We start from the raw sequence: 12,497 nt of genomic DNA, 5'->3' as shown, positions 1-12,497 counted from the left end.
GTGAAACCCTGTCTCTACTAAAAATACAAAATTAGCCAGGCGTGGTGTTCATGCCTGTACTCCCAGTTACTTGGGAGGCTGAGGTTGCACTTGAACCCGGGAGGTAGAGGGTGCAGTGAGCCAAGATTGTGCCACCGCACTCCCACCTGGGAGACAGAGCAAGATTCCATCTTAAAAATTAAAAATAATTAAAAATGAAATATGTTCCAGAAAACACCAAACCCACCTTAGAAGCTCCATGAAAAGGGGATTTTACAGACACATATGAACAGAAAAAATATACCGTGTATGTCTATGGGAAATGTATAATGCTCTGAGGATATTAAGATTAATTTTGAAAAGTTTCAGATTTTTTGCTTAATTTTTTTAGGCTAAGAATCTGCAAATATTTTCTGCATAAAGCCGGGTAGTAACTGTTTTCAGCTTTTGGGGGCATATGGTCTTTCCACTCAACTCTGTTGTTGTAGTGTGAAAGGAGCCATTGACAACAGATAAACAAATGGATGTGTGTGTGCTCCAGTAAAACTTTATTTATGGACCCTAAAATTTGAATTTCATGTAATTTTCACATGTCACAAAATTTCTTCTCGGAGTCTTTTAAATCATTTTAAAAATGTAAAAACCATCCTCAGCTCAAGGCCAATACAAAAACAGCTGGATTTGGCCCGTGGGCCCTAACTTCTCCAGAGCCCCTGGTTAATGTAGCCTGCCCCTTGTTTCCCACTCTATATAACTATAGGACTCCAGCTGGGCGCAGTGGCTCATGCCTGTAATCCCAGCACTTTGGGAGGCCGAGGTGAGCAGATCACCCGAGGTCGGGAGTTTGAGACCAGCCTGGCCAACATGGTGAAACCCCATCTCTACTAAAAATACAAAATATTAGCTGGGCGTGGTGGCATGCACCTGTAACCCCAGCTACTTGGGAGTCTGAGGCAACAGAAACGCTTGAACACGGGAGGCGGTTGCAGTGAGCTGAGATCGCGCCACTGCACTCCAGCCAAAGCAAAACTCTGTCTCAAAAAAGAAAGAAAGAAAGAAATGCAGAATCAGTGACCCCATTTCAGACCAACTGAATTAGAATCCCTGAGGGTGGGGCCCAGCAATCCATTTTAACAAGATTTCTGCTTATTCTGACTCTGGGGGAGGTTTCAGAAGCTCTATCCTGGACCACACCTTGAAAAGTGCTGATTTGGGAACACTGAATGCTACCTGGGAGTGTCAGAATAGTTAATCCACGTCAGTTAACATGAATTGAACCCTTACTAGGGGCCAGACCCTTTGCTAATAAGCACTGGTGATTTGAGATAATTTGAGACAGTTAGGCTATTAATAGACTAGGAGGTTGTCTTACATCAGAGCCTCAGGGAATAGTTTTGAGTGGCTTTTCTTCCTAATTTCCTCTGCTTCCTAGTTTCCTCTTTCTACCTGCTCTGCAACACACAAGATGGCAGTTTAATGTGCTAATATGAGGGATGTATTACAGGCTGCCTTGATCATAAATGCCACTTCACTACTGACATCCTTTCAGCTACTGAAATTGCTATTAATAAACATCCTTATGCCTCTTCAGCTGCTGTCTTTTAGAATGCTAACATGCATGAGTTTGGGGTTTATAGGAACAATTTATTAAACACTAGCAATAAACATCCCAACAGAAGATCTGGAGGTGCACTCAGCGCCCACTCTCCAGCCGTTCTTATTAGAAGTGGGGGAATTGCTTTTTCAGCTTTGAAATGCTGTGTGTTTCAGATCCATTGGATTCATCAGCCCTCCTCCCAAATCGCAGACATTATCTCCGGGTTTTAGAGCAGGACAAAGGTGTGGGAGGTCCTGGGGGAACCGTGAAAGTGATGAAACCAAGGGTATCTGCCACATGGCTTCTCCGCCATGGCACCAGCTGCCCATCAGCCAGACCTAGATAGGCTGCTGTCAGCTTGGAGCCAGGGCGCCCTACAGCTGTTCTTCACATGCTGAGAATAATAACTTTGAGAGGAGATTGCCAAGGAAACACAGGAAACTTGAGTATGTGTGTGAGAGACAGAGAGCGAGAGAGAGAGAGAGAAGAGAGAGAGAGAGAAGAGAGAGATCAAGGCAGAGAAACATTCATCAGCAAATAGGCCTGAAGGAGTTGGGACAGAGCAACAGCACTACAGGTCTGAAAGCACGTGGACCCCTGCCTACTGATAAACTGGCCTGTTAAAAGGAAAGGTCAATGGCTTGCTTTGGCTGAAGATAGACGTTTAGACATTTCCCCCCCTCCAAGAACCCAGCAGCAAAATGTAAAGATGGAGCACGCGGCCAGAAGGCACTCTTGTTTGTCTCCTCGTGGTACTCCTGTGAGAGGTGCTGCTTGGAGACTGGAGGCTCAGGCACTCTGCTGGTTTCCCTGGTTTCAAGCTTCCACGGGTGCTCAGCACCACACTAACATGCCTCATGCCCAGCCGTTAGTAGAGGAAAGCTGGTTAACAAATACCGGGTTTGTTCCACTCTTCGCCAAGGGCGTGGGGCTGTCCTGAGTGGGCGAGGCTTTCTGAATATTAAACTCTACATCCTTTTTTACAAACAAGGTTGGCCAGACCTTTTCTGTAATTTATTCCCCTCAACAACCCCATGAGATTGGTATTGTTTGTCCTGTTGAGAAAACTAAAGCTCAGAGATGGCGATAAACTTACCTAGACTCACCCAGCTTCTGAACACCAGGGCCAACAGTCCAGCTAGAGCTGTCTGACGCCAATGCCTTTATCCACCCACTCCACTAAACTATGGTCCACAGTCTACTCAACTTCCCCACAGGTCCACTGCTTTACTCTGGAGGATAGATCCCCCGTCACTTGGGAATAGTGGAGTTTCATTTCTGTGCGTCTTAAGATTCAGGAGTGACTTGGCGTAAATTCCTTCCAGTGTCTGTTTTCTAGATCCTAATTTCTAAAATGGAGACATGGAAATAAAGTCTCATGTATTTAAGTAAAACACAGTGTTCACATCTCTACATCATCTCACAAGCACATGCTCTAGTGGCCAGAACACGCATTTGAAAATTAGCAGGCTCATAGTAAGATGTTCTGTCAGTCATTAAATGACTGCCCATAAAACTAACCTCACATAAACTTACTCCATTATTTGTTTAATGCCAGTGGTAGAATAAGGCAACCCTGAAGCTTTGTTATTTCTTTTTTTACTCTGATTTCATATTTGATGCTTTGCCCAGCAGTCACTGTGTAGAGACCTGTGAAATCTGTTATCTCCAAAGAAGTTTCACTTTAGGATTCCTCCTAAGAGCCCTAAATAGTATGATTTTTTTTTTTCACAAGAGCAATAAATTGGGAAAGTGATATTAATATGTACTAAATTAAAAGCCTAGAAAATTCCATCTTTGTTGAGAAAGCAGTAGAATCGTGGACCTGGGAGGTGAGATGGCAGAGCCTGCTCCCCCAGGATCAGATCCAGGACCTGCCTCTGAGAACTTTTGTTCCCTTGCCTCCCATTGAGTATGTTCCTGAATTTTTTTCATACAGAATTTTCATTTTTTATTTTTCCAAAAAGTGATTGTCATTCTCACGCAAATAATACTAATAATAAACATGGTAGTGTCCCAAGGCCTTAAATCTAATTTCCTTTCCCAGCTTTGGTTTTCAATAGAAGGACAAACACAAATATGTTTTTTGGTTAGGAAATCATGCTCATATGCAATGTTTCTGTTCCATTTTAAGTTTTGTCAGACATTAACTAGTTAGTGTAACACAGGCTGCTATAACAAAACAACCCTCACATTTTCCGTAGCATAATAGAGATACATTGTTTGCTCACATGAGAGTTCAGGTGTTACAGGCCAGGAGTCACTTTCCTCCGTGCAGGGATATAGAGGACCCAAGTTCTTTCTGTCTCATGGTCTCATGGCTTAGCCATTCTTTAAGACTCTGTTTTTCTGGCAGAAAGAGAAAGAGAGGGAGGAGAATACCTGCTTCTGAACTGCCTTAGACTGACAGGGACACACATGGTTCTACTACCACTCATGGACTGTCTCTAGCCACAAAACACCACTTCCTTGCGATGGGAACTAGAAATGTAATTCCTGGCTGCACAGCCGTTTCCCAGAGATCACGCTCTACCATGCAACAGTGAGGATAAAGTGCACAGTTGACCATCTCAGCTACAAGACAAGAGCCCATGCCTTCTTCAAATGTGCTACTCACAGAGAATTTTTCATCCTATCAGATACCTACCCCATTGGGCCCTTTACCCCATTCCCTTCAATGGCCTGGGGACACGACTTCCTCAGAGAGGCCTGTTGCAAACCCATGGGCACCCATGACACCAGACATGACCCCTAATGTAATTATAGTCACCCTGAATCATCTAATTCCCTCTTTTGCTTGCATCTTCCCAATTAGACTGAATTCTGTAAAGGCAGGGAATTTGGCTATCTTGTCCATCACTGTATCTCTAGTACCTGACACTGCCTGGCATATTACAGGTGCTCAATAAATATTGGAGGAGGAAGGAGGAAGGAGGGCTCTCTCTGGAATGGACTCAGTCCTGGTACCCGTCATTTGCACCATGTGGGATTTCAAGAGAGTAGCCAAGAAATGGACTGGTCACCTTTCAGGGCCAAGGACCCATCCTCTTTGGAGTGATAGCAGCTCACCCTCACACAAGCCCTTTTGGCAACCTCTGATGACAACTGAGATAGAGGAAAGATTTTCTGCCTTTGGCTTCCACATGCTTCTAAATACAATGGAATACTATTCAACAACAAAAATGGAATGAACTATTAATACATGTTGCCAAATTGATAAATCTCAAAATAATTATGCTAAGTGAAAGAAGGCAGGCAAAAAGCAGTACCTACTGAGTGATTTTTATTTATATAAAATTGTAGGAAATGCAAACTAATGTATAGTGACAGAAAGTAGATCAGGCCGGGCGCGGTGGCTCACGCCTGTAATCCCAGTACTTTGGGAGGCCAAGGCGGGTGGATCACGAAGTCAGGAGATTGAGACCATACTGGCTAACACGTGAAACCCCGTCTCTACTAAAAATACAAAAAATTAGCCGGGCATGGTGGCGGGCGCCTGTAGACCTGGCTACTCGGGGGGCTGAGGCAGGAGAATGACGTGAACCCGGGAGGCGGAGCTTGCAATGAACTGAGATCGCGACACTGCACTCCAGCCTGGGCGACAGAGCGAGACTCCGTCTCAAAAACAAACAAAACAAAAAAAAGAAAAGAAAAAGAAAGAAAAGAAAATAGATCAGCAGTTTTCTGGGCATATACATGTGGGATAGGGCAGGGACCACTGGGTGGGTAGGAAATTTGGGGGAATAATGGCTACGTTCATTGTTTTGATTGCAGTCATGGTTTCCTGGGTGTATACATATGGCAAAACTTCTCAAGTTGTACACTTCAAATATGTGGGGTGGCCTGTATATCTGTTATACCTTAATAGAGCTATTTAAATAAATAAATAAATGTGACGATAAAAGTGCACTAACCCCAAACCACACCCCTCCAACCTCATCATTCCCAACCCTTGGGTAGTTTGTCTCCTTAGAAATATTTCATAGGTAGATAGGTGTCTATCTCCATGGTAGAATTGGCAAGTATGTATTTGTGGCACCTTTCAGAGAAATAGCGCAATTCTCTTAACCCCTGTCTGAGTATGGCTTTCAGATCAGAAAACTGAGTCATGTGGACTGAATATGGGCCATTTAGATTTTCTGGTCTTTGCACACACCTACGTGAACATATATAAGCTCTCATATTTTCAAATCTACTTCTTTCCAGGTCCAGGGCCAAACCCATCACTGACCCCCCAGCCCAGGCGCCCAGCCACTCCCCACCGCTACCATGGCCGAAGACGCAGACATGCGCAACGAGCTGGAGGAGATGCAGCGAAGGGCTGACCAGCTGGCTGATGAGGTAAGGAGTGGAGACCTAGGAAGGGAGGCAAAAGATGAAGGCCTGAGTGGTTTGTCTTTTTCAGGTTCAGGTAAGGAAAGGCTTTCTTTCAATGTCTCAATTTCTTTTAGAAAAAGTAGTATGACTTTGATTTTCTATACACCTAAGCCTTCTGTGGTCCGGAAGGAGTTGATTACAAAACCTGTATACAAATTATTGCCTTAGCCGTAACTCTCAATTTCTAGAAATCTTGAGAAGTCAAGGTTCTCTAAGAAAAGAAAGCAATGTCTTTGGGTGCCTTACATTCAGTGCTATGCTGGAGAAGGTTCAGTTCTAAGTACAGATTGTTAACATTTTCAGGAACTTTGTAAGCTGGTTGCTAAATGCAGCCATTATTAAAATCGAATCATATAAACTGACAATTAGATAGATTATATTAAAATCAAAAGTAATAAACACTCAAACCTCATCACTTCCTAATTATTTTGCCACATTTTACTATTATCCAGGATCTTGAGATCCATCCATTGTATCTGTAGGGTGGAAATAAGGTACAATAATGTGTCACCATGTATCTTTCCAACTTCATGATCAGTAATATGAAGTTGTAGCTTAAAATCAGGCAGAACTGAGCACAGTGGCTCCCACTTGTGATCTCAGCTACTTGGGAGGCTGAGGCAGGAGGATCGCATAGGCCAAGAGTTCATGACCAGCCTGAGCAACATAGAGAGACTCCCATCTCTAAAAATATTTGAAAATTTAAAAATCAGACAGAGTAAAAGTAATTATAACCAAAGAATCTGCAAATACTGCAGATCAGGACTTGACTTACTGTTTTGCTGATTGCCTAGACTTTAAAAAGTGGAGAAAATATTAATAATGCAGATTAAATTTAGAAGTATGTATGTCTGCAGCCATTATACTATGAATAACACAAAAAGAGGAAATCTTCCAGTGTTTGAAAGTTATGATTCTCTAAGGCAAAGAAATCCCTTTTGTCATTCACAAATGAAGAAATTTCCAACACATGTCTTCATCGTTTCATTTTCTTCTTACTCATTAACATAAATGAAAATATCCAACCAACATTCATGTCAGAACTACTCTGGTTCGTCACATGGTTAGATACAAGAGTTCAGCAAAAATCAATAAAAGCTTTCTGTGAGAATCAATTGGCTGTGTGGAATTTACAATAAAGAGAGTATTGTATGTTTTATTATTATTTATAAATGTTGTGCTATTCATCCCTTATATCAGTAAAATAATAACCTTGAATACATGTATGTGTTCGTATATTTTTCCCAGAGAGCCAGTAGTTAAACCTTTACCAGCAGACTGCTGCTTGCAGCCATTCTGTTTCAAAAAGCAGCCAGCTGACAGGTCTTCCAGAGAAGTTAACATCCTTCAGGTTCCTGCAGAATCTTGTTCAAAATAAGTTTGTCACTTAAAAGCAAAGCTTTGAGAAATCATACTGGTTGTTGGATTCTAGTCGTTTCAAAAGAACTGAGAAAAAAAATGACAACGCCGTGCCCGGGGGACCGTTGCAGAGCTCAGACTTTCCGTCTCATTTTTTTCTTATCTAAGGATGAAGATAATTTTTATAGCTGTCTCCTATAGGCTAGTCATTTCAAACATGCTTGATTTTTTTCACCCTAAGGCGACAACTTAATTTGTATTGATAAGAACTTCCAATTGTGTTTCTAGGAGCTTTGTAAGAAACTTGATGTTGTATTCATCTCGATTCATGAAAAATTATGTTCGTGTTTAAAATTTAATATTCCTGGCCCAGGGAGGCCAAATTAATCCTCTGAATATTTGAGATAATTTTTCATGCATTCTGAGCATGCAAAATTATCTTCTCCAGATTACTTTGTCTTTGATATCAAGATCAGCTTCATATGGTTTTGATTTTATGAAGATAAGCTTTAATGTAATTGCTTTAGGGAATTTGATCATGTAAAAAGCCTGATAGGAAAGAGTTTGAAAACGTAATGACATTTTGTGTTTCACTTGCCAACTGAAAAGAATATGTGATAGAGACCCTTTGTGTTTCTCAAGTAAATACAGTATTTCTGGCTTTCCAAGACCTCTGGATCCTGCACTCATAAAGCTTATGTTTGTTTGTTTGTTTTTTTAATCTTAGTCGCTGGAAAGCACCCGTCGTATGCTGCAACTGGTTGAAGAGGTAAGAAGTGACAGTATTTTAAGATAAATAAACAAATCCCTTATGCTGATATATCCTTTCCTACTTGCTATTATGTTTCCTTAGGTCATGATCCCGTAGATTCCAGTGTGAATGTAGCCTATCAGAAAGGCTCAGAATGAGGGAGATGCTGTATTTAAGTTGCCAGATAGCCATGAAGGCACCTTCACCCTCCCTCCCAGTCCAAGCCACCTCTGTAGTCTGGGAAGCAGAGACGAATAGAATCTCCAAGTCAGTGCTCTCAAGAAATCACAAAAGATTGTATCACTTTAAGCAAATCAGAGCAATTTTTAATATGCAAAGGAATTATCTACGTAAAATATTATTTGTAATTATTTTGGTGCCTATAAATTACATCTAATCTTGAGATTCTGTTCTAACTTTAGCCACATATATGACTTTTTAAAATATGTAATGCATATAGGCATATCATTTTAAGAAATTGTTCTATTTAAGGTTAAGCACTAAAATTTATGAAAAAAATAGGAAAGGCCTTTAAGAAAGGGAAATATCAAGTCCAATAATATAAATACAGAAGCTTTTTTATATTCCTGCCTGGATTAAGCATCCATTTGCGAGGCAGGATTAATGAATCCCAAACTATTTTTAAATGGGTAAAATGGGGCAGACAGTAATAATGGAATCAAAAGGGCACTTGGAATCATAAACCTCACTCATTCCAATTTGGTAGTGCAGCAGTCGGCCAGCAGAATAAATGGATTAATTGAACTTGCCCGAAGGGAGAGATGAAGTGGAAAAAGAATGGGTTGGACTATATTTATCTTAACCTAATAAAACAAGCCTAATAGTTTTTATTCAGTGAGATGCTATTTTAGCTGTGCTTTGAAACTGCTTATCTGTGTATAGATTCATGTGTGATTATCATTTTTAGAGATCTTGGGCTTCCTCTGGCAGAATGATTAAATGAGCCTACTCCCCTCATGCAACAACATGAAAGGGAAGAAAAGATCAATTTTACAAAGGGTAAAAGGAAAGGCAGCCGCCTCTCACACTCTAGGAGGCAATGTCTTCCTTCTCTTATTTCTGTGACTTCAGCTTCTCACCTAGGAATGAGATATGGCTAAATGTGAATTGCCACTGGAGGAGTGGGAAGGAGGTGGCAAGCATGCACTCCCTAGGAAGCTGGGGCAGTGGGCGGGGCAGGGGGTGGGAGAGTAGGGCATACATAACAAAATCTGTTATCCCTCAAAATGATAATTCGAGCCTGCAATGTGGCACAAATGGGCCACACGGGAAGGCAGCCCTAGCAAAGCAAGCCCTCAGCACAGGGAAGCAGCGTTCTGTCTAAGCGAATAGCAATGTTTTATCTGCACTGTCCTGGGAACGCTTCCGCTCATGCAGAAATACTTGACAAAGAAGGAGGTAGATATTCCAAATCTAGGAGTGCAGGCAAGGCTCTTAGCATGGACTTACTCTCTCTCAAGTTTTCAGATGGAAAAAAATGAAAGAAGCACATCTTAGTGATATGCCTACATGAGCTCTGATGTTAACCTGAAGGGAGCCCAGAAGTCAACTGAGATATTTATTTGATTGTGTATTATTACATTATCATAATACATCCTTATGACTTTCAACCATAGCCTCCGATCTCATTTTTCTTTTTTTGCTTACGTGTGTGCACATCTGATGGAAGTTTCTGAAATAGCAGAACTATCACTAATTTGCCTGCCTGTGCAATGTTGAAATGCTGCCTAGACCGTGGAAAGGAGCAGAACAAATGAATCAGAACGCACACCTTGAACTGATCCCTTATACATCAAGGGTCTGAGACATGGTCACTTTTCATGTATCTTCTTAAACTGCAAACCATGTCGGCCAGTCTTCAAAAATGAGTATCTGCTCTAATTTATTCTAGGGGAAAATCTCTCAAAAGCTTATTGGTTGAAGTAGGATTCTTGAATCGTATGTTTTTCTTTCTCCTAAAGCAGTTTTCAATCAAGCATGAAGCTACATCTTAGAACAAGGAGCAAAAGAAATGGAAGCTATCTCCTGCCTCTAATAAATGAGAGGAGGTTATTAGACTTTCCATGCTTAGGAAATTGTGAGCGAAGTGTTATTAGAGTAGATTGATTTGCTCTTACTTCCTCCTGGGTTATTTTATATTTGTGGTCAAACATCCTGATGTCTAGGACATTGGTTATTTAGATGATATTCTGCTTTTCAATCAAAAAGGGTGTTCTCTAAAGAGAATCTGTATTAAATATTCATCAAGGGCAGAAATCATTTGGAAAACCTGAGGATTGAAGTACCAGGATCTTACTCATGATCCCAAGGTTTGACAGTGCCATATAATTTGAACTGAGCTGAATCCTTATTGAAATTCAGTCTCAAAGACAGGAAAGGTTACTAAACTTGTGAAGTCTCCCTAAGGCAAACAATCTCACTCTCAGTGGAATATACAACTTTACACCATCCTTAATAGACTCCAGGGTGTAGCCGTGGTTAGGAGTGGGGCCTTGCTTTTTAATAGTCATCATTATCAGCATTTCAAGGGTAATGTAAAACTACACAGAGGTGAGTGGAGAAAGTTCAGAAAAAATGAATGCCATAGATAGTTGAAAAGGTTAGAAATCAGGTAGCACTTTGTTCTAAGCCTGGAGTTAGGAACTCTCTTTTGGTGAATGCATTTCAACAAATATTCACAGAATGCCTAACTCTGGGGATAAGGAAGGAAGATGTAAATTGCTATCTTGCTGGGAAACAGATATGTAAGTAGCTCTGCAAATTCAAGGCCATATTTGCCTTAGGTGCATAGGGGAGGGAACAACTAATTCTGGTAAGAGACTCATTAAGGTATCCTCAAGGAGGGAATATTTCATTCCAGGAAAAAAGTTAACTCTGCTAATGCTAAATGCAGGAAATGGAGTCTGCACATCAATGCCTTGGGCTATGTAAACTAAGCCCAGGAAAAGCCCCACAGCCTTAGGGCAGGCCAATTCAGAGGCACCACATAGCTTTCATGGAGTGGTTATTGCACAACCAATATTTCATGAATGTTTTAGCATCCTTCTTTTTATGCCAACTTATCTTTCAAGACACTTTGGCCATGTGAAGAGAATAAGCATTCTAAAGCGGTGTATGCCAGACTTCCCACTAAAAATGAAAAAATTCAGGTTGGGGGGTCCTTTTCAGACATGCAGATATGAGGTCTTTTGGAGAGAGTGCCTGGAGTGTTCTAGTTTTAGTTCAAATGTTTTGGACTTAGGGGAAAGCATCTCAGAATGGCAAAAGAAAGATTCCAAACATTCTATAAAGATTGTCTTAGTTCATCTGGAAAATTTCTTTTAAAAATTAAAATAGATAAATAAAAGAGAAAAGAAAGAAATGGAAAAGAAAAAGTAATCCTTCATATCTCCAACTCCCCTGTTTTTAGGTAGGCGATTTTCCCAGCAATCTCAAACAGAAACTAAGAATTGAGCTAAGATAAAAACGGAACCACCTCCTCACACTCCTAGCTACTAAAACATAATACTATTTAAGGAATAAGAGAAAGTAATATTCTGCCTCCCTGAAATCATGTCTCTATCCCTGCCCATCTCCTTAAGCTTCTAGCTCCCCCCTAAAGCAACCTAGTTATTTTGATAGAAGCTGTCAGCAAAACAGCGGAGCCAAACGCAAGTTCTAACATGTACCAAGCTGACATGTGCCAGGTACTGTGCTTGGAGCTATCATTGTCATCATCATCAAATGTGCATTATCTAATTTAATCCTTGTTAGCTTCCTTCTACTAGTACTTTAATCTCTGTTTTACCGTAGAGGAACTTCAGGTACGCAGTGGTTAAGTAGCTTGCTTGAGACACCCAGGTATAAATGGCAGAGATGAAGTTAAAACCCAGGTTTACCTGATTTCAGAGTATAAATTCTTACACATCACACTTAACTTCTCTACCACCAGCATCTCTTACAATCATTATTTTTCTTTGAGAATTCCACAAAAAAACAAAAGGATCTAAGGAAACAAAGCAGCTCATTCTAAGTGGATTGAGATTCTACTCAATGTCTTGCTTTCTGAACTCATGGAGATGTCAGCTTCCCATAGAGGTGAACCTTGAGAGGCTGGACCCTCTGAGGCTCATCTTACCCTCATAACTACTGTGAGAAATTATGAGGAAAGAGTTACTGTCCCCATTTGACAGCTGAGACACAGAAGAGGTCACTTTAGAGCACTAGCGTTATGAAGATAAGTCTAGAATTCAGAAGTAATGACTCCCAGATCTGGTTCTGCCCACCTGACCAAATTGTCTCACACACAAAGGAACACATTTGAGAAGTCATTTATTCATCTGCCCATTATCCTTAGTGCCTAGGGCAGAGTAGAGGCTCAATAAACACTAAGAAAGAAAGAAGGAAGGAAGGAAGGAAGGAAGGAAGGAAGGA

The 12,497-nt window shown here is 41.0% G+C and overlaps 1 protein-coding gene across 8 annotated transcripts in view; it reads left to right on the top strand.

Annotated features, from left to right (window-relative positions):
• SNAP25 (synaptosome associated protein 25) overlaps positions 1 to 12,497 on the top strand; it is an 86,935-nt gene that overhangs the window by 50,065 nt on the left and 24,373 nt on the right. For all 8 annotated transcript variants that reach the window (XM_023217858.2, XM_023217864.2, XM_023217863.2 and 5 more), the window contains 2 exons: positions 5,783 to 5,917; positions 8,040 to 8,081. In XM_023217858.2, the coding sequence (XP_023073626.1) occupies positions 5,846 to 5,917; positions 8,040 to 8,081 (114 nt within the window). In that variant the 5' untranslated portion in view covers positions 5,783 to 5,845. The remainder of the gene's footprint in view (positions 1 to 5,782; positions 5,918 to 8,039; positions 8,082 to 12,497) is intronic.

This window comes from Piliocolobus tephrosceles, chromosome 20 (genome assembly GCF_002776525.5).
Source record: "Piliocolobus tephrosceles isolate RC106 chromosome 20, ASM277652v3, whole genome shotgun sequence".
Lineage (NCBI taxonomy): Eukaryota > Metazoa > Chordata > Mammalia > Primates > Cercopithecidae > Piliocolobus > Piliocolobus tephrosceles.
Note: the sequence above shows the minus strand (reverse complement) of the source record. Positions and strands in the feature narration are given on the sequence as shown.